Genomic DNA, 20,952 nt, shown 5'->3' with positions numbered 1-20,952 from the left:
AACCAATGAACATTTAAAGCTACCAGCAGGCAAGCTAGCAATCCTTTCAGAATTCAGGGAAAACAGTGTAATTATTTTTTTTTAAACCATTGGGGGATAATCAGATGAGAATGAGATTAGCATAAATTAACCTTCCATTCTGTGAATTACAAAGGTATCTTAATGAATGCCAAAAGGGTTACTTTCATTAATTAAGCTTCCAATAACAAACATACATAGTAATTAATAGATAGTACTTGGTCATGGTTAATGAGTGCCAATTAATATGTTTTCCTTCCTCTTTCTTTTTGTTTCTGTAATTCAAAATGCACTGGAAGATTGTGACAATTCTATCTCCATCTGTACTGGCCTGTGACCCCTTGGATTTTGATTTGTCTGCAATTGGTTTTAGGGTCTCTTTGCTTGTAGCTGGTGAGGAGGAAGGTTGGGGATATTTTGAGTAAATGGAGATGAACTTGTTTTTGTAAATCAGTTGGGACAAGAAAAAGAAACAAAAATTTGATTGGAATTATAAGATGAGAACAAGTTTTCTTCCTGTAATTCAAAATTGAACTGAAAGGATGTGACAATTCTTTCTCCATCTGTGTACTAGCACATTTTCAAAAGGAGATTATTCACATGGCCAGTGGCCCCATGGGTTTTAATTTGTCTGCAATTGGTTACATGGTTGGTTTGCTTGTAGCAGGTGTGGAGGACGATTGGGATGTTATATATATATATATATATACAAAATTTAATAGGAATTATATGGGAGAAATAAAGTGTTTTTTAATAAGCAGATGATCAGCAACAGATCAGAAGCTGAATCATGGGTGTTTCGGAGAGTCATTATCAGGCATTACAGCTGAATAAATCAATGAATTTTATTAAGAAAAAAAATAATTTTCTCTCATGTCAATTACAGCTTTGAACATTCTCTAGAACACATATCTTTCATCTCTCATGAGCAAAGTCCTGAAGATGCATAGTTAGACTTGGTCTTAACATCACCATTAAAATCTGCAGCAAAATTCATCTTCCTATTGTATTCTCAAAGGCAGCTGTCAAGTTCTTTCTTGAGACCAGAAATTTCCTTCACAATATAGAAACCCTACACTGAGTCTGAGGCAATGATGGCCTTCCTGGTTCCTTGATGATCAGCAACTTGCAGTCACAGAAGACCCTTTTATAAGTTTCTGTTTAACTATCTTCCATCTCAAGTAAATTAGGGGAAACCAGGGAAGAAACCCCAGTTAATTTGTTCCTGACCAGAATGAACCACATAATTCTGCATCCAAATCAAGAACATGAGCAAAGATGAAGAAAAGAAAGCATCAGAGAAGGGCAAAGACAAGGTAGAGAAAAGTTTGAAGCCAATGATTATGAATATGAACAATTCCACCAAACAGCTAACATGTTACAAACATGGTAAAAATTTGCTGGAATTGTTCAGATTCATAATCACTGTCTTCAAACTTTTCTCTACCATGACTTGGCACTTCTCTGATGCTTTTCTTTTCTTCCTACCTCGCTTATGTAGTTTCTTTCCATCTGTTCTTCCTCAAAATCATTCCCACGCTAGCTCCTCTGATCTATGTTTCTTCTCATTTCTTCTCCTCCCTAGCCTGCATAGCAGAATCATGCAGTTCACCTGGTCCAGGAACAAACCTGACAGTTTCTTCTGTTCTTCACCCTGGTCTAGTTTCCTTTCAGGGCATGAGGATTTATAATGGGTCAGAAAGAGAGAGGAAAACGGTGTTGCACACGGATTTAACACGGCTAAGGAAAGTAAAAGCCGGGGCAGAAAGCTGAAACCCTGGCACACGCTTCATTTCAGGAATTCAAACTAAACACATATTATAAACGCGTTAATCAGAAAGTCTGAGAGCAAACCTGGTCTTTGTTCTTTAATTAATATCTGTTTATTCGTTAATCTTATTTTTTTCTTTAACAAAAGAAATTATAGGTAAGCAGATTATGTTAGGATCAGACCACCCACCACCACCACCATAACTATAGAGCTTTAAGCTGAAAAGAAGGGAAAAGGGGTGAGTTTCAAGTGGGTCATTGGTGAAGGTTTCGACGCTAAGTTTTACAATTTTTTCCATCTTTTTTGTCTCCTTTTTCCTGTGTGAAATGATCCATCACGATACTTTGATAAATCTATGGAAAAGAAGAAGGCATTTTGCCAGTGGGACATGCATTGGAGGCTAGAGAGCTGGAGGGCTAGAGGCTAGAGGTCTTGTTCCAATGACAAATATACTTTATTTGTTAAACTATTAATTGTCTATCTTGTCGTTTCTCAGAATTTGTTTGAGCCTCTAAGTCACCGTCGTACAACATAAAAGTATATCGTGAATCTATGTAATTCAATTTGTCCAGGATAGTATTAATTATCAGAAGGCTGCAGCAGGACCATGATGGCAGACAAAAGAAAAGGCTAATTATACAGTCTTTTCGCTTTATCAGGAGTCCGGTTTTGCATATTCTGAAGCAAACTGCTACTTTTGATGATGGGGTACCTGGGGCCTAAGTCTAACTTGGATGCAATTTTGCAGCTTGAGAAGAATATGGCAAAGTTGGGTATTACTGTTTTACACTGGTGAATGATCATGTTGCCATAATTGGATATAGTTTTCAGTGTTATTTCGACAACTTTGTGAGTTAATCTATTGATTCAAAGATGCGAAATCATGGTTAGTATAGCTATATACCTTTTAATAGCTAGGCATTGAATTAGTATATAGCATTGTACTCTTCCTGTTTATTAAGCAAAACATATAAAAAGATCATTAAAGGAAAATTCATGACTATTAATACAAAAATAAATCATAGCAATATTCATCTATCTTATAGACATGAGCATAAGGAAAATTTGATTAATCAGCTGCATGGAACAAGACCAATATATCTTAAGTCTTTTCATTGAAGGGTATGATCCCCATCAGTCTAATATGAAAAAGCTTTAGCTATATGTTGGATTGCATAAATTTTGTTCCTTGATGAGAAGATGACTGATGATCGAGAAGGGTTAATTAAGTGAAGGGCTGAAACAAGTAAGAGAAAAATTTGAAGCCATTGAATAGAATGTGGAAAACTCCAGCAAATATCTAACATGTTTGCCTGCAATGCTAAAGATTTGCTGGAGCTTTTCACAGTCACATTCAATGGCTTCAAATTTTCCTCTCACTAGTTTTTGCCCCTTTTTCTGATGCATTTTTGTTACTCAACTTACTTCTTCCATATACTTCCTCTCCATCACCACCACATAATTCTCATCTCCAGGTGTTGTCATCCACGAGAGCTAGATAGCCTAGGAACTGCAACATGGTACTTGTAAAGATCCAGGTCCAAGCACCCACTTGCTGGCCACTGGCCCTGCAACACTATCGTCCTGAGGGGCTGAGTTGGTTCCAGACAGCCCGGAGTTTTCTCCATTAGCTTCTTGTAAATCCTTTGCAATGTGCAAAAGATTCGTTGCAGGCTTCAAAATTATCATTCGTTGCAGGCTTCAAAGTGCTGATTGGAACCCAAGGAGTGTTTTAATTTTCCTTTTAGATTCCATTGCTTGGGTCCTATACTGCACCAGGTAACTTATAGAGAGGAAATGAACTGTGCACACGCGGTGTACGGATTGGAAATTTGTAGGGGTTGAAATGTTGTCAGCAACCAGATATAACTCTTCCCAGTTCTTGCTAACAGGTTTCCTCAAAGTTTCCGAATTTTCAGAAATCACTCTAAATACTTTTCTTCTTATGTAAGAGATATAGACTTATCACGTAACAAAAATCACAAAATGATTAATAAACGAGAACACCGATTATTATGATATCATATTAATGTCATGAAATCAAGTCTAAAACCAATTACAATTACGTCGTAGATTAACAGGACCAGACCAGACCAGACCACCACCTTAATTAAGCTCTAAGGAACTTGAGTTTGTCTTCCACACATTCTATTTTTCCTCCCTCTCTTTGTTTCCTGGAAAACCCTTCCTCCATCTCCAATTTTCTTCTTTCTCTTTTCACATTTTGTCTCCCACCTTGACTCCCTTGTCTTCCTAATTCTTTTCCTTATTCCTTCTCTTTCTAGTCAATTTCCTTCTCCTTTCTCTTACAAGTGGATTCATTAGTTTGACTTGTTAGAGAGAATTAATTGTGTCTTGTTGTTTTCATTGCCTTACTAGTTGCTACTTAGTACAAGGCCAAAGAAGTTTCATAGAAGGAAAAGTGTTAGAAAATTAAAACAATCATAATTCAATCGAAATTCTCTTTCATTTAATTCAATTTGATTTGATTTTTATTTCGATGATTTTATTAATATTGAAAAATTTTGAAAGATGCAAGTTTAATATATATGAATTTTACAGAAATTAAGATAAAATTTTCGATTTTAATGTATTTTTATATTAAAATTTAGATTTTTTATAATATAAATACTCGATTTTTTAATATGAAAAAAAATATAAAAAATCATAAAAGTAAATTTATAAGGTAAAAAAATCAGAATGGCCACAAGCTGGCCCAATAAAGCCCTAAAGTGGCCCAAAAGTACCCCAAAAGTGGCCCAAAATCATAACATTATGGGCTAAGATAACGGAGCCAGGCCCAAATTTTGAAAGTAAATGAAACAACAAGACAAAAATTCAGTTTCACTCACGCTCAAACACAACTGAGGTCCGAGGAAGAGTTACAGTTTCACTCATGTCTTGTTCCACAGCCAAACCACTCTCTCGAGTCCACCATGAATTCTCAAAGTTCAGACCTTTTCCTCTTCTGGGTTCCTTTCATTTTTCCTCAAAAGGCTCAAGACTAGATGATACAAGCAAAAACCAAGCACAATTCTCTGGTAACTCTTCTCAACTTTTTGTGTTTTATGCTGAAGTTTTGAGCAATTTTTGTATGAACATATGTTTCTTACGATAAAGTTTTTTTGAACCCTTTTTGGATGTAGAATTGGAGAAGAGCATATATACAATTTTAACCATAGACCGTTGGGAGTCCTTGAACCACATGGATTACAAGTTAGCTTCTTTGAGGCAAGTTCATGGAAGGCTAGCTTTGAAATTTCTCAACTTTGTTGTCAAGCAACCTGGTTTGGAACTCAATCATCTTACTCATATGTTTTCAATAACTACTCATGTGCTTGTTAGAGCTAGAATGTATGACTATGCTAAATCGAAGTTGGGGCAGTTATGTAAGATGGGTGTTGGCCCAAGGTCTGTTTTTGGTGCTTTGATGGATACATACCCTCTTTGCAATTCAAACCCTTCAGTTTTCGATTTATTAATAAGGGTTTATTTGAGAAATGGAATGATCGATGATGCTTTGGAGACTTTTAATTTGATGTGTTCTCGAAAATTTAAGCCATCAGTTTATACTTGTAATATGATGTTAGGTTCCATGGTGAAAGATAGAAGAGTTGGGTCGGTTTGGTCATTTTTCAAGGAAATGCTTGGCTGGAGGATTTGTCCTAATACTGCTACTTTTAATATATTGATCAATGTTTTGTGTGTCGAAGGGAAGCTTAAGAAAGCCGGTTATTTGTTGAGAAAGATGGAAGACAATGGTTATGTTCCAACTATAGTTACTTACAATACTTTGCTCAATTGGTTTTGCAAGAAGGGGAGATATAAATTAGCCTTTGAGCTGATTGACCAGATGCAGTCCAAGGGTATTGAAGCAGATGTTTGTACATATAATATGCTTATTGACGATTTGTGTAGAAACAACAGAAGTGCAAAAGCTTACTTACTGTTAAAAAAGATAAGAAAGAGAAGCATATCTCCCAATGAAGTTACCTATAACACTCTTATTAACGGGTTTGTCAAGGAGGGAAAGATTGGAATTGCTACTTGTGTTTTTGATGAGATGTCAAATTTTAATCTTTCGCCAAATCTTGCTACTTACAATGCTTTGATTGAAGGGCATTCTCATGAGGGTAATTTTGAAGAAGCTTTAAGACTCATAGATATGATGGAACAAGTGGGATCTCAACCTAATGAAGTCAGTTATGGAGCCCTTTTAATTGGGTTGTGCAAGCATGCCAAATTTGACTTAGCAAGAAGAATTTTTGAGAGAATGAGGACAAATGGGATGGGTTTCAGTTGCATACTGTACACTGAGATGATTGATGGACTATGCAAAAACGGGTTTTTGAATGAAGCTATACAGATGCTTCATAAGATGTTCGAGGAGGGTGTGGCTCCTGATATTATCACATTTTCTGTGCTTATAAATGGATTTTATGGGGCTGGAAAGATAAAAAATGGGAAGGAAGTTATATGTAAAATGTTTAGAGCTGGATTTACACCTAACAATGTCATTTACTCCACATTAATCTACAAATTTTGTAAGATGCGACACATCACAGAAGCATTGAAAATTTACAGAATTATGAATTGCAGTGGCCATGCTGCTGATCATTTTACTTGTAACATTTTGGTTGCTTCTCTTTGTAGAGATGGAAAAGCAAGAGAGGCTGAGGATTTCATGCGTCACATGAGTAGGATTGGTCCTAACCCTAACTCCATTACATTTGATTGTGTTATAAGCGGCTATGGAAATTTGGGTGATGGGCTGAAAGCATTTTCTTTGTTTGATGAGATGGTTGTATTAGGTAATAGTCCCAGTTTTTTCACATATGGCAGCCTACTTAAAGGACTATGCAAGAGTGGAAATCTGGTAGAGGCAAAGAAATTTTTGAGCAAGCTGCACTACATTCCTTCTGCTGTGGATAATGTTGTCTACAACACTATACTTGCCGAGTCCTGCAAATCAGGGACTATGTGGGAGTCAGTGGTTCTTTTTGATGAGATGGTTCAGTATGGTATTCTTCCTGATAATTACACGTATACCAGCCTTATCAATGGGTTATGTAGAAAGGGAAAAATTGCTGCTGCCCTTCTATTTTTGGGGAAACTGATGGAGAAAGGAGCTTTTTCCCCAAATCTGGTTACATACACCTGTTTAGTTGATGGTCTTTTCAAGGCTGGCCAATCAAGGGCTGCTTTTTATTTTTATGAAGAGATGGAGCAGAAGGGCCCATATCTTGATGTTCTTGCTCTTAATGTTGCTATAGATGGAACATCAAGGATGGGAAAAATGGGGAAGGCAAATAATCTGTTTTCCAATATGAGAAGCAAAGGTTTATGCCCCAGTTTGCCTACATATAATATTCTTTTGCACGGATATTCTAAGAAAAAAGATATACAGATGTGCTCTGTTCTTTTTAAACTCATGATCAGTAGTGGCCTTTTGCCTGATAGATTAACATCCCATTGTCTCATTCTTGGATTTTGCAAGTCAGGCATGTTGGATGTAGGTATTGAAATCTTGAAAACGATGATATCTAGAGGGATTGAAGTTGATCGATTTACATTTAACATGCTTATCAGCAAGTGCTCTGAAAGTGGTGAGACAGGAAAGGCCTTTAATCTGGTTAATATTATGAACTTTTTGGGAATAATTCCTGACATAGAGACCTATAATGCTATCATTAATGTGCTCAACAGAAATCTTGCTCTCCAAGAATCTCGTATTATTTTGCACGAATTGGCTCAGAACGGCTTCCTTCCCAAGGGTAAACAATATATTACATTGATTAATGCTATGTGTAGAGTTGGGAATATGAGAACAGCTTTCGATCTGAAGGATGAAATGGCATCACTTGATATCACTTCTTGTGATGTTGCTGAGAGTGCTATCGTACGAGGACTCGCCCTATGTGGGAAGGTTGAAGAAGCAATGTTGGTTCTCGATAACATGCTCCGGATGCGACTTGTTCCGACTGTTGCTACATTTACAACAGTTATGCACATGTTCTGCAAAGGAAGTAAAATTGCAGAGGCTCTAAAGTTAAGGAATAAAATGGAACTTTGTGGTCTGAAGCTTGATGTTGTTGCTTACAATGTCATCATTTCAGGCCTTTGTGCTGATGGGGATGTAGCTGCTGCTTTCAAACATTATCAAGAGATGAAGCAATATCGTCTGTGGCCCAATGCCACTACTTATACTGTTCTAGTTAATGCCCTTCTCACTGAGTGGAGTAGCCCTTTTGCCAGTGATGTGCTTTTGAAGGACTTAAAGGGGAGGGGAATCATTTCTTGTGATTGGGATGGAAGTACTGAGCAGATTCACAAGGCATTGATGATTGCCATGAAAAGGTTGAAGTACTTGCAGCAGAATAAGAGAAAATAGTATTGAAAAAAATTAGGAATGCAATGCAATGTGGTGGTGACAAAAATCTGGACCCTTTTTTCTGGAGGTCTGCTTACTGATGAATGTCAAATGGAACTCTTACTACTCAAACCAGTCATGACACTCTGACTTGGTTTGTGTCAAGTCTCTATCCTTTGGTTCCTCTATGGACTATTTTTCCATTGCATTCAATGTAGCCGTTTTCTGCTTTCTCAGGTCCAATTCATTTTCCTTCCTTTTTGGATATCATGGAACCACAAAGCATGGTTTTCAGAGGTAGATAGCGATTTACTTCTATGTGTCAAAATAGGACTGCAACCTATGGAGATACATCATATAAAAGACTTACAATTTTAAGTCATTCCTAGTATTGCCAACATGAGTTGTTGTGTAACTGTGTGTAAGCCTCTTCTGCTCTTCTCCTCTCTCTCTCTCTCTCTCTCTTCCCCCTTAATGTTTGTATGAGTCATCTAGTGTTTCTTCTTTCAGTTATTTTGATGATTTATTGTTTTCTAACCTGTGTAGTTCTGGCCGCCAGTCTAAGCAAATTTTATAAGGAAATGATTAATATGACTTTATATATAAAAAATGGCTTGTCAAAGCTAACTTCAAAGCTTTAACTCTTTCCTAATTATCCTTTCACTTGTTCTGGCCACCAGGTAAAGGGTACGGGGCACGGACCACTGTAAAAGAGGCAAAGAACAAATTTTCAGCAGCTGGTAGCGATTTGTCTCAAGGTGCCTCAAGCTGTACAGACATGAGTTAAATTTTCCCATTTAAAAATATTTTAAAAAGAAAAATTCCTTTTTTCGGATTGTTCTGCCATCTGATTTCTGGAGATGCACCCCTTGTTTTTTGTCTTGGTCATTCAGGACCTAACCAATCAAATAGAGTTTATTGATTTAGCTTTGTTCCTCATCAAGAAGAGTGCTGGGAACATATTTAGAAGCCAGAACTGCATCCTTGCTGTATCCATGGAAAAGGTAAAACTTCACAGCTCGTCACGTGCTGCATACGCCTTGGGAAGATCATGAACTTCTAGCGAGTACTCCCGCAAATCAAGGTGTCGTAAGTGGAAGCGTATACTAAAACCTCATCTATATGTTTCTTACCCTTGGAAATCTTTCTTCATCAACACAATGCTCTGTCATGATTTCTCGGGAGAACAAGGATTCCTTATGGCTAGCAGCCCAATAAAGATGGTGGGGGGCAAAAAAACAGCTCCCTCAATGCGTGATGAAGCTGCTCGTTTAGTGAGCCTAATCAATCCACGCTTGGTGAGTTCTGTTGGTAAATTTTGTTGATTGGGGTACCTTTTCTTTAGATTTCACATGTTACAAAAATGTTGTGTACTGCTCTTGGCATGGCAGACAGAATCTAGCAGCATGAACAAGGATATGCTCCACTGTAATTGACTTTGTAATAGTTTATTGTTTGCTGTAATATATGTAGTTTTCTTGAACCGCCCTCATATTCTTCGAAAATGGTATTATCGATAGACATCTCCGCATCTGAGACAACACCCTCCCTCTCCATGACTGGTTTTTCCAAACCTGCAAAATGAGGAGACTTATATTAACTGCCATCATTGAATCATCATGAACATGTCATGTTGGTGTCTGCCATTGCATCTGAATGTGTGTTGATGGTAAGAAGATGATGCTGCAAAGAGAAGAAAGACAGGAACACATAGTTGCAATACCACCAGGAACAAGGTGCCAAAGAATGAAAACAAAACCTTAGATCCCAACAACAACTTGTTCTGTCATTTGTCTGCCATCTTTGTAGCTTAGTTTATGTTTTTTATTGGATGCCCACAATTCATCATGCTGTCTTTTCTTACCCCCTTTTTTCTTGCCTTTTGTTGTTTTGGCGTTACCATCCCCCCACCAAAAAAATAAAACAAAATAAAATAAAAATCTGAAAAAAAAATAATAATTAAAGAGAGAATCTTATTGTATCTCATACCAAGAATTAAACAATATTTCCATTGCTATAATGAGCATCTTTTTATATAGTTTTATGACTTTATCAACTTATACTCCTCATACCAATATCACTACCATCCCAACTCAGATTCTACATTTATTTTAATTTACTCGATATTTAGTTCAATCGCTTTCTCGACGCAATGAAATAAAAATAAAAAATAAAATAATATCTCATCCGTCCGTTTTTTTCTTTATTTATGTTTTTTTAATTATATCTAAATGGGGTTGTTTTTTTTTTTTTTCGAGCATAATATTCTTACTTTTAATATTTATATTATAAAAAAAATCAAAATCAAAGTTTTTATAATAATTTTCGTGAAAATTGAATGTGGACAAATATTTAAAGACGGGAGGAAAAGAAAAATGTTTTGAAAATTAATTATAAAAAATAAAAACAAAAAGGTTTTCGAATTTATGTCTTAAATCAAAAAAAATAATTCGGGAATGCATATTTATTTTTTTATTTATTATGTATTGTTAATTAATCGAAATTAGGGAATTATTAAAAAAAGTTAAAAAAAAGGAATTTAATTAAATTAATCCTCAAAATTCCCCAATTTATAAACAGTGCCAGAAAATCACTTGTCCTCTTTGCCTCCGTGTAACCCAACATCAGTCACCACGCCGTTTGCCAGCTCATCTAGCCGTTCCCGTTATTTGTGCCTCCCTTCCACGTCATCACCTACGTTATACTAACGGCTCGGTTCACTTCCCCCTCCCCCTCTTCTCTCACCACCCCCTTTCCGTTAACCGTCAAAACTAACGCCGTTTATCCCTACATCCAAAATTTTTTTTTCCTTCTCTTTTCTGTTCACATTTTTTTCTCCCAAAATTCTTCACTTCCTTCTTTCTCTCTCTAAAAGCTCTCATTTTTTTCTCTCTCTAAAGCCCCTTCTCTCCTCTATCTTAACGAGAAAAGTTTCTCTCTAAGAATTCATGTCGGTATGTAATCATTTTGGGGTTTTATTCTGTTCATTTCTGTTAAAATTTGGTTTAAAAAGGTTTAATTTTTGTTGTTTGATTTGATTTATTTTGTTTTTGATGGATTTGAGCTCGGGATTGCTTTGATTCATATGTTTTTGGGTTTTTGATTCTGGGTTTCATTGTATTTTCCATTTTTTAAGAGAAAAATCAAGCTTTGATTTTGTTGCTGATCAAAGTTCTCTTTTTTTGCTTAAAATTTGGGCAAGTTTTGATTTTCATGATTGGAAATTTACCTTTTGATTATTTTATTTCTGTTTTCTTGATGAGTTGTTTTGGAAGCTGGTTTTGCGCTTTTTGTTTTGTTTAGCTGATGAATTGTGTATCGTTTGAGTGATTTGCTTGTGTAGTAATATGATTTATGGCTGGAAATTTGATATTTTTCGAGGTGATTTAGTCTATTTGAAGTTTGGAAGTTAGATTTATATTGAATGAAAATGGGATGCATTAGCAAATGGGTGAATGAATTGTTTTGACATGTTTTAATAATCTTGGTGTTAATAGGAATCAAGTTCAATTAATGTACCATTAGTTTTGTGTGGAAAATGTAGTTTCTGATTAAGTATGAAGCTGGTAAGTAAGGAGTGAAAATGGAGGATTGTGGTAAAGTTCTATACATATCAAAAGTCAAGAGATTGAAGTTTGCTCAGTGAAGAAAATTAGCTTTTGTTGAGAGTGTTTAGCGGGCACGTATTGTTGCTTGTGTAGTATTTGATATTCTAATTGAGTTCCCTGAATGGCAGCTTGATCATGGATGTCATAATCCTATAAATTTGTTCATATTCTGAAGTAGACAAATCTTTTCTATTAATCTGTTCATATTCAATGGACCAACACTAAGTTGTTAATGTTCTTTATGGGATCTATAGCAATGTTTATTTTCAAAGATGTGACTAATTTATGCTTGGATATTCATAACTTGATATTATATTGATTGTTAGTTTACGTCATTTCAAGTTCGACTTTTCGGCAGATTCCTTTTTATCTTGTTTCAAGATAAGTTAAACTTTTCACTGTATCTTTCCAAGAATGTGATCGTTTCAAGTTATCTGGTTGTGTTTTTATAATGATGTCATATGCTTTTATGTGGTCATTCTATCTCCCTTGAATGTTCATTGTGATTTCTTCTCAATTATTGCACATTGTGTGCTTTAACTGTATAATTGATTGTATTGTTGCTATCTAGGCATGGCTTGCTTTCACTGTTCTACCTACCTAAAATCTCCCTTGAATAAAAGTTGTTACAAGTCAATGCTTATATAGTTGTTTAGAACAGTTATTTCATGAACCATTTTTGATTGTTTTGTTGGACATATGCTATTGAAATAAATAATGATCACAGCGAATTTTTTTGGTCTTAGACCAGGTTTTTTGGAGCTTTCTGTAAGTGACCAATAACCAGTGTTTGGTTAATTTAAACTACACTGTCTATTTAGGCCCATAAATGAGTTGTAATAATTCAGATTGCAATGTGTCTTTTTACCCCATTGCACAAAGAATCAGGTCGCAGGTCACATTTGTTTGTTCTTCAATATTCCAAAGCATGCCAGCAAGATTTGCAGTTGTTAAATAGAATTTACTTTGTTATAAGTTGAGCTGAACTTATGTAAGAGCCATATGGCATCTGGTAGCTCTGCAGCTGTCATGCAGCATCTTGACTGGCATTTAGAGGTTGGATTGAATGAATAGTGGTTTATCAATTCCTTTCTCCCCAAAGAACCAGCAAACTAACAATTTATTGGTGTAATTGTTCTGTTGTCATACCATTCCTTGCTTATTGAATGTGAAAAAATTGTTGATATTGAGCTTGGTATTTATCGGTATGGCTTCTTTGGTTATGAGGGTCTTGAAGTGGAACCTTTTACTTTTCTTTTGCCCAACAGGACAAGGGTCGACCATTGCCAAAATTTGGTGAATGGGATGTCAATGATCCTGCATCTGCTGAGGGATTTACTGTGATCTTTAACAAGGCAAGGGATGAGAAGAAAACAGGTGGCAAACCTGAGTCTCCAGCAAAGTCTGATACTCATGTTAAGTCTGGAGTGGATCCTGGCAAACCCCAGCCTGTAAGTAATCTGTAATGACTTCTTGTTCTTGGCATCTGGATGCATATGTTAGGGCAGTGGTGATACTTGCCTGATGGTGAAAAGCAGTTTGCTTGAATGTGGCACCATTTCCATATTCTTATTATTGTTATAAACTGTAGATGTTTTAGATTTCTCTCTTGATGTTGTGCTGTTCCACAGAAAAAATGGTTTTGCTGCATTCAAGCCCCAGCTGCGGAATCTTGATGAAATCCTGCCTGTATAAGAGCTTCCACAAGTATGTTCAAACCCCACCATATATTTCTAAACAAGAATGGATCTATAGGGCAGTGATAAGCCCTTCTGGAATTTGTTTTTTTTGTGGTGTAAAATTTAATTCTGGTGGGACGAAAGAGCATAGAAGACAAACACTTACTGTATCTATATGTACTGATTTGGTGGGTTATTATTAGAAGCTGAGTTATTTCTTCTTGTCTTTGCCTTCTCTGTGTTATAAGCTGTAGAGCTTTGGTGTGACATATTCTTTCTTCATGTTATACAAGTGATTGGCGTGTTTGTGAAAAGGTTGTCTTTCTCTTTCACTGCTCTTTCTTTCTTTTAATTGGAGACAACAATAGAACTCTGTTTTGCATGCCATTCCTTCTAAATATTTCAGTGGCAGTAAATAGCTTGCAGGTAGCAGAACGTGTTATATGGTCATGAAAATCCTACCATTGTAGCTCTCTAGAATTGCAGATTGTAGATGTGCCATTTTCTGAGTAGTTCGAAAATGAATGTATTTCCTTTTCAGCACTAACAATTTCCAGACAAAAGCATGTTTGCAGATAGTGGCTGAGGAACATCACTCATGTCGTGTGAAACCATGCAAAAAATTTAAAGCAGAAATAACTTTAAACTCATGCTTTATTGATCTAAAGCTCAACCATAGCAAATCTAAGAGGCTCAACCATGCAAAAAATTTAAAGCAGAAATAACTTGAAACTCATGCTTTATTGATCTAAAGCTCAACCATAGCAAATCTAAAAGGCTCGACCATAAGCAAAAACCGTATCCGAATTCATGGATTCTGTACATGTGTATCAAATGCCTCAGATTACAACAGTCTGCATGATCCTATAGCTAATAAAACATTGCATTGCGGTGCTTAAACTAAACCCGGGACATCCCAAGCTTCCGTTCAAAAAGGCGTCGGAGCAGGTAAACTTGCAGAACACTCGCTCCAATTAGTGCTGCAGATTCATAAATGGCCTTGTGAACAGCTCTTTTACTCATAGCTTCATTTACTGCATTTCAAGTCGAGAGAGAATGATTAGACGAAAAAGTAGTCAACTGCAAAGGATTCATGTGAGACAGAGAGAGATTTGTGCAATGCTTACGCTACAGGTTTTTATTTGATGTAATATAGATATTAGCTCCAATATTCCAAAAAGACACTTAATTACACCTTATTATATTTCATCCTCACCGGGTTTAACAAGCTTAGGTTCACTGATAAAAAGTGTGACTGCTCTAAAATACATAGCATAGGTTCGGTGATAGAAACCCATGAAACAAACTCTGCAGCTGCTGAGTGACCAACATATAGTGAAAAAATTTCCTAGTACACAATTTAAAAGCTCAAAGAAACATAGTATAGCAACCTAAATGATAATGAGTTTTAAGACTTAAAGCGATGCTTTATTGTAATGCATAGCAAAATCTAGCAACTTTCTCAACAGAAACAGATAAGTTCTGAAGGCATCAATGATAGAACATCAGGCAGAACTGCCTTAATTAAAAATAAAAAATTTTAAGGTAAATATACCTATTGCCTGCCGTTCTGTCTGAGCCTCTAACCAGTGCTGTTCGAACTGAATGTTATAAAGAGCTTCCTCTAACTTAGATATTTGTTCTAACAAAGGGTTAAAATGCTCTGCAGATAAGCACGAGAACAGCAATCAGCACACTTTATTAGAGGTTTAGCAGGGGAAAAGAAAGGCAAAAAGCACGTAAAACATGGCTTACCATCTTTTGCGTGCTGATCATAGTATGTAAAATGACTTTCGTGTACATCAAAGTCGACCGTTTCATAGTAAGGAGATTTATTACTGAAGCAGAAACGATGTACTCCTTTTTGATGAGCAACAAACTCAAATTTCTCACTTATCTTGTCACGATAATCTTGAATCTGATCACCGGTAGGTCCCTTCACCTGACAATTGCAACAAGTCGCAAGCTCAATTGCCACCTTTACAGGGGAAAGAAAAACAAAGCAAACTACAAAAACAAACTAACTGCAAACAACCTGATACAGGACATAAACAACCTTCCAACATTCTAGTTTGCTTGTCATTCCTCTAGCATGTGAGCAGTCAATTTCAGTTTCCTATGGGTTAAAGCCTTTGTGACATTGAGTTCCCAGTTATAAGAAAAAAAAAATGAAAAACTTTATTTTGATCTCATCATTTTACTTGAAAGAGCTTGCAAGTGCTAAATTTATATGACCCCATTTTCAGCATCCAACTTATTCAAATCAGAAAAAGAATATTACCACCTATAGCACCACGGAAATTAGGAGAAACAAAAGCAACAACCCCTAATTGCCTTTGCAGCCTATAGGTATCTCAAAGTTGGAAATTTGGAATCTGTTTCCACCTTCTAGTCCAGGCTACCAACTTGAAAAATATACTGATATTACCCATAACAAGAGAACAGTTGTTGGACTAGAAAGTAAACCGAAATACGTTTTCAGTACAGAATCTGAAAATGGATTCTTGGACATTCAGAGGAAGCATTGGCGGTAGAGGGTGCTGTCAATCACTATGAGTAAAAGGGGAGACAGATCTGATTTAGATTCACCAGATCACCTGTTCTCAAACGCTATACATCCACAGTTTGCGATCTTAACAATGCCTAAAGTAAGAAATCTTAACATTGCAATAACAGAACTACAAATTTTACCAATCGAAACATAAGTACATGACAGGCAATGACACAATCAGATTAGCTGTTATGAAGAACTAAAAAGCTTACCACAAGATCAACACCCTCATCACTAGAATGCCAAGTTGAATCAGTCTTAATGACAACGAATGACACATGAATCGTATCCCCTTCGTACTTAACATTATGAGAGAGGCATTCTTCCCTGTCGATCACGAATCTAATCCCAAACACTGCATTTGGACAACACAAGAATGCCAGCAATATAGCAGCAACAAATTCAATGAATCCCATTTTCATCTGCAAAATTACAAAAGTCAATGTCTCCAACTTATAAAACATGATAAAAACATAAAACTAACATCGTAAATTTGCATTAATTTGATTGCATAAACATCAAAAACTATGCAAAATCAAATACTAACAGACTAATACTTTATCAAAACCTAAGGCAAAAAGAATTCGTGAGTTAATAATAAACCATAAATAGTAGTAACAGGCTTTTCTTATATAATTTCCCCAATTTTCCACCAATTTTTTCCTTCAAATTTCATGATAATTGATGAAACCCATAATTTTTTTCCCACCCAAAAGCATTAAAAAGAAGAAAAGAAAGATGAAAACTTTTTGACCCAACAGATTTTCCAAGCAAAACCCACAATTATTGAGGCAAAAACAAAAGAAGAAAGCAACAGACATACAATTGAATGATCTGTTTGGTGTCTCAGAAAAGGAAGTAAAATTAAAGGAAAATAATTCAAAAAACAAGATCAAAACTATGAAAAGTCAACCAAAAGGACTAAGATTTTAAAGGAAGAAACTGAGGTGATTGAATTATGATAACTTGGTATTGTAAAGATTATTTAAAAAAAAAAGATAAAATTTACCTTTTTGGGTTTTTTTTTTCTTCTTTGAAGAGTTGAAAAAGAATGTAAAGATTAGATCTTTGGAAGGGTTTTGAGAAACACAGACAGACACAAAGGAAACAACTTTCGAGCACTTTGGGCACTTTGAAGTCTAACGATGTTGTCCTAAACAGGGTTATAATCACCTGTATCTCATGTACAGAGTAAGAGCTTTTGCTTATCCCACGTGGCGCAATTGTCTTTTTTTACTTCCTAAAACCAATTTTTTCCATAGCTAATTTACTTCTCTCAAATTCCTTTTTTTTTTCTGGATTTTTTTATTTTTTTATTTTTTATTAAAATTAAGATAAAAATTTTAATTTTGATGTATTTTATATTAAAATTTAATTTTTTAAATTAAAGAAATCAAAATAAAGATGCAACCCTTATTATTAATATATAAAAAACAACCCAAAAATGTATTTATATAGTGAAATATCAATACATGAATGTGAAGCAGGTAATGGCAGAGAGAGCCAACACCACTGATTTAACAGCTATGGAGCTTGGGATCTTGCCCTTATCCTTCCTTAGGAAAAGACCTTGGTACAATGGCAAGTTGATCAGAACCAAAAGGCTACACAGAAGGATTTGCAGGGCCATTGCCTGGCATTGGCTTATTGAATCCTTGTTCAAGGCCAGCTTCTGCACCACTCTAAGCAGGGAAAACAGATTCAGCAATGCAATGGCTGCCAGGAGAGTGAACATTGGAGAAGAAGAGGAGGGTCCAAACTCCATGATCTCCCTTTGATATCGTTCTAAAACATCCTGGTCTGCTACCTTCGCTGTGATCACAAAGGCAGTATCAGAAAATCCTAGTGACTTTAAGATGGTATCAGTGAAGCCAAAGAGATAGGAACTTGTTCTTTTGTACAGCCACATTCTTTGGTTGTTCCACCAGCCAAGGATTGTGCCTCCAGACCAGAGAAACTCGATGAGACTATAAGCATACTTGGAAACTATGACATATGCATATGGTATAAACCAGGGAGTTGAGCACTGGATTCACAGAAAACAAGTTCAGTTTGCTGGTGGATGGATAGGAAATAGTCGAAAATATGGTCAGTTAACAGTTAAATTACCTGTGGAAACAAGGAAATGCCTCTAAGGAGACAAAGAGAAGGAACAATGGAATAATATAATGTAGGCAAGCAGTTTGGAGCCCAGAGGAAATAGCAGCAGTACCCCATTTGAAGGCCTAAACTGATCTTTCCATGGGCGAACCAAGCAGGATTGTACTTTGAAAGAAAAATCTGGAAGTCACCCTCACTCCATCTTTTGTGCTGCACTAGTGTTTGAGGTAGCGTGGTTGGTGCAACACCAAGGAAGGCATTCCTTGGTGGATTGAAGTAAACTGATTGCCACCCTTGGCATTGGATTGATAATCCTGTTATCACATCTTCAACCGGACACCCGTATTTCAAACCAATCTGCAACATTTAGGCATTGACGATGAATTAGTGTCTGTGTCTGAAAGATAAGAAAGAACGAGAAGGGGAAGAGCGAGAGGAATTAGACCTCTTTTCCCCATTGAGTGTTCTCTTCATAGGTACAACTTGCAAGAAACCTGGAATTTTCTTCTAGTTCAAGCGCACTTTTCTCTCTCCTCATCATGTTATTTCCTCCCTTCCGTTGAATCTTGCATTCCTCACTGAATTTCTTTCCACATAGAGCATCCCTTCTGTGAAAGCATCCTGATCCAATGTACAATGGGCCTCCAGAACCATCCAAACCATGAAATTCCACCTTCAGAACAACCTCATTGTTTTTAGATACAGACGCTTATAATAATTCATTGAAAGAAAAAATAGATTAAAGGATAATACCCTGCTTGTATATGCTGTATAAATGATTACCTCACGGCCTACTATTAATGAATTACCATATATGTCATTCTTAGTAATGTTCTCAAAGATCTGCGGAAACTGCACGAAAGCAATCTCCTGACCCTTCTCTTCATCCAAGAAGAAGCATAGAGCATCTAGAACAGCATGTGAATTGTTTGAGTACATATCACAGTCTACATTAAGAATGATCTGCCCATTGCTAATATTCGATGACACTCTTATCTGTATATTCACCAAGTTCTTCTTAGATTTTGGTAAAATTAAAAGAAAATAAAAAAGATGTCAGAAAACATTTTTATCCAGATTACCAATGCATTCATAGCTCCAGCTTTGAAGTTATGGGGATGTTGGGGTCTCTTCTCCCTAGCCAAATACACCAAAGTTGGCAATGCACTTCCTTTAATATCTGTGGCATTGCCATCAATCAATATCTGTAAAATTTCGATTTTTAGACAGTTAGTAGTGAACTGCTTGTATGTGATTGAAGTGCTGCTTATCAATATAACACTTAACATACTTGAAGAATAGCATCATGGTCACGCCTGGAAGCATACGAATTCCACTGAGAAAATCCTCTATGTTTTGAGCATATTTCCTTGGAGAGTCGGCCTAGTTTTGCTGCAGTTTCAATTCTGTTCTCCATGTCTTCATATAATTTCTACAAGAATTTTAATGGAAACATTTAAAAACAAAAAGGAAAAAAGGACTTGGACAAAAAAGAATTTAGGAACATTACCTTGATAGTTGCCAAGGGTTTATCCTGCTTGGTGTCATGTGTATCAGAAACCGAGATAAAATATGCTGCTGGAGATCTTGGCTCCACATCGAATTCTTTGCAATAAGGTATCCAATGTTTAGCAAACTGAGAGGCTTCTAAGAGAGCATAGAAGGTAATATCTGAACCAGCATCATCTGAGAGATACACGCTGAGCTTCTCCGGTGGGTAGTCATAGGCCATGACTGATAAAACAGTGTTAATCACCATCACTGGAGGTTCTATGGCAGGGTCTGCGGTGCACACGAATATGTCCACATCAGGCAAGTCATTTCCATATCTGTATACAGCAAAACAATAACGTGTTAAGGCATCCAACAAGTCAACATATCGTTTCCATTCTTGAAGTTTTCCTAGTAATCAATGGTTATCTGATAAAAGTACTTTAACTGATATGCCACTAGCACTTAAGCAAACAAGGCAGTTTTACCCTCTTGTACAAGCTCATTAGGTGATGATGCCTATGCAGACAAGATAAAGAGTTCAAAGGGAAAACCTCTTCAAGAGCCTGTCCTTGAAGGTGCATCTGTAAGAAGGGTTCCACCTGTGTGCTTCACTGAGGATCCAGTAAAAACCAAACCATAACTCAGATGCGAACAAACCAATCCAGATCCATTTCCCATCTTCTCCTTTTCTTGGCATGTGACTCACTCTATAAGCCCAAATTGACCATATGCCTATGAAGATCGAAACCGCAAAGAGCCTATATGTGGCCATGCCCTTTTCTCTCCTTGTTCCAAATAGAGGAGCATACTTACTGTTTCTCATCTCTTCCCTTTTCCCAAACTTTAAACACTTTTCTAGTCTTTCCCACACAGCTGAGGTGATAAAAAGGGGAGAAAGATGAAACAGGTAGCGGTCTCTGCAAGTTCTAGATTACAAAGAAACATTGTACTTTTATGAAGTCCACAAAATTTTATATATATTCAATCAAGAAGCCATTAAGCCAAGTGATCCTGTCTTGCAGCTTGTCAGATACAAAAAGTAACGTTGAAAAACAAACAAATAAAAATCAACTTAGAATTGTCACATCATTAAATTTATGAACTGTCCCTTATATTTACATTAATCGTCAACAATGGAAATTAAAGTCTCGGTTGCAGAGCATGACATCAGCATTTCAAAGATAAAGATGCTCATATGTCAAAACACATGGCTTGAAATTTTATCTTTAAGTAATTTTTTTATGTTAGAATAAAGATCACATGTTGTGAACTATTCAAAGACAGCAATTATTTATATAAGTTATGCTGTCTTTGACCCCTTAGTTTTGGATTAACTGTTTCTTGTTCTTATTCTCTCAATA

The 20,952-nt window shown here is 36.2% G+C and overlaps 4 protein-coding genes across 9 annotated transcripts; 2 read left to right on the top strand and 2 right to left on the bottom strand.

Moving 5' to 3' along the window:
- The first annotated feature begins 4,653 nt into the window (after window positions 1-4,653).
- On the top strand, window positions 4,654-9,858 carry LOC18593266 (PPR superfamily protein). 6 transcript variants are annotated; one of them, XM_018125241.2, is made up of 4 exons: window positions 4,654-4,830; window positions 4,936-8,313; window positions 8,397-8,456; window positions 8,840-9,858. In XM_018125241.2, exons 1-2 carry the CDS (start codon window positions 4,686-4,688, stop codon window positions 8,178-8,180), a joined length of 3,390 nt encoding a protein of 1,129 aa, XP_017980730.2. In that variant the 5' UTR covers window positions 4,654-4,685; the 3' UTR covers window positions 8,181-8,313; window positions 8,397-8,456; window positions 8,840-9,858. The 6 variants fall into 6 exon arrangements, with proteins under 6 accessions (XP_017980730.2, XP_088664665.1, XP_088664666.1 ...); XM_088808539.1 differs by having other exon boundaries at window positions 8,397-8,580; XM_088808540.1 differs by having other exon boundaries at window positions 4,936-8,580; window positions 8,840-8,917; window positions 9,053-9,858.
- Window positions 9,859-10,952: 1,094 nt separating this feature from the next.
- On the top strand, window positions 10,953-13,760 carry NOI (RPM1-interacting protein 4 (RIN4) family protein). The gene is made up of 3 exons (XM_007020407.3): window positions 10,953-11,113; window positions 13,036-13,218; window positions 13,399-13,760. The coding sequence occupies exons 1-3, from the start codon at window positions 11,108-11,110 to the stop codon at window positions 13,441-13,443; spliced, it is 234 nt and encodes a 77-aa protein (XP_007020469.2). The 5' UTR covers window positions 10,953-11,107; the 3' UTR covers window positions 13,444-13,760.
- Window positions 13,761-14,168: 408 nt separating this feature from the next.
- LOC148761364 (transmembrane emp24 domain-containing protein p24beta2-like) lies at window positions 14,169-17,146 on the bottom strand. Its single transcript, XM_018125168.2, has 5 exons — window positions 17,007-17,146; window positions 16,210-16,419; window positions 15,202-15,388; window positions 15,002-15,109; window positions 14,169-14,480 (listed from the first exon to the last, which is right to left on the bottom strand). The coding sequence occupies exons 2-5, from the start codon at window positions 16,417-16,419 to the stop codon at window positions 14,347-14,349; spliced, it is 639 nt and encodes a 212-aa protein (XP_017980657.2). The 5' UTR covers window positions 17,007-17,146; the 3' UTR covers window positions 14,169-14,346.
- A 244-nt stretch (window positions 17,147-17,390) lies between these two features.
- Window positions 17,391-20,571, bottom strand: LOC18593263 (cellulose synthase-like protein E1). The gene is made up of 8 exons (XM_088808045.1): window positions 20,143-20,571; window positions 19,608-19,926; window positions 19,389-19,529; window positions 19,180-19,302; window positions 18,881-19,093; window positions 18,543-18,770; window positions 18,107-18,454; window positions 17,391-18,023 (listed from the first exon to the last, which is right to left on the bottom strand). Exons 1-8 carry the CDS (start codon window positions 20,412-20,414, stop codon window positions 17,463-17,465), a joined length of 2,205 nt encoding a protein of 734 aa, XP_088664171.1. The 5' UTR covers window positions 20,415-20,571; the 3' UTR covers window positions 17,391-17,462.
- Between the last annotated feature and the right edge of the window lie 381 nt (window positions 20,572-20,952).

Source organism: Theobroma cacao, chromosome 7 (genome assembly GCF_053813885.1).
Source record: "Theobroma cacao isolate CCN51 chromosome 7, ASM5381388v1, whole genome shotgun sequence".
Taxonomy (NCBI): Eukaryota; Viridiplantae; Streptophyta; class Magnoliopsida; order Malvales; family Malvaceae; genus Theobroma; species Theobroma cacao.
Note: the sequence above shows the minus strand (reverse complement) of the source record. Positions and strands in the feature narration are given on the sequence as shown.

Bases quoted from the DNA above. Each gene is read 5' to 3' on its own strand.
- LOC148761364 (XM_018125168.2), bottom strand. From the start codon at position 16,419: ATGAAAATGGGATTCATTGAATTTGTTGCTGCTATATTGCTGGCATTC. The intron at 15,389-16,209 runs GTAAGCTTTTTA...TGCAATTGTCAG, and splicing joins ATGAGGGTGTTGATCTTGTG to GTGAAGGGACCTACCGGTGA. The intron at 14,481-15,001 runs GTATATTTACCT...CTTGAAATGCAG, and splicing joins GACAGAACGGCAGGCAATAG to TAAATGAAGCTATGAGTAAA.
- NOI (XM_007020407.3), top strand. The intron at 13,219-13,398 runs GTAAGTAATCTG...GCTGTTCCACAG, and splicing joins ATCCTGGCAAACCCCAGCCT to AAAAAATGGTTTTGCTGCAT.
- LOC18593263 (XM_088808045.1), bottom strand. From the start codon at position 20,414: ATGAGAAACAGTAAGTATGCTCCTCTATTTGGAACAAGGAGAGAAAAG. The intron at 19,530-19,607 runs GTAATGTTCCTA...AAATTCTTGTAG, and splicing joins AACCCTTGGCAACTATCAAG to AAATTATATGAAGACATGGA. The intron at 18,455-18,542 runs GTCTAATTCCTC...TAAATGTTGCAG, and splicing joins ACACTCAATGGGGAAAAGAG to ATTGGTTTGAAATACGGGTG.
- LOC18593266 (XM_018125241.2), top strand. From the start codon at position 4,686: ATGTCTTGTTCCACAGCCAAACCACTCTCTCGAGTCCACCATGAATTC. The intron at 4,831-4,935 runs GTAACTCTTCTC...TTTTGGATGTAG, and splicing joins AAACCAAGCACAATTCTCTG to AATTGGAGAAGAGCATATAT.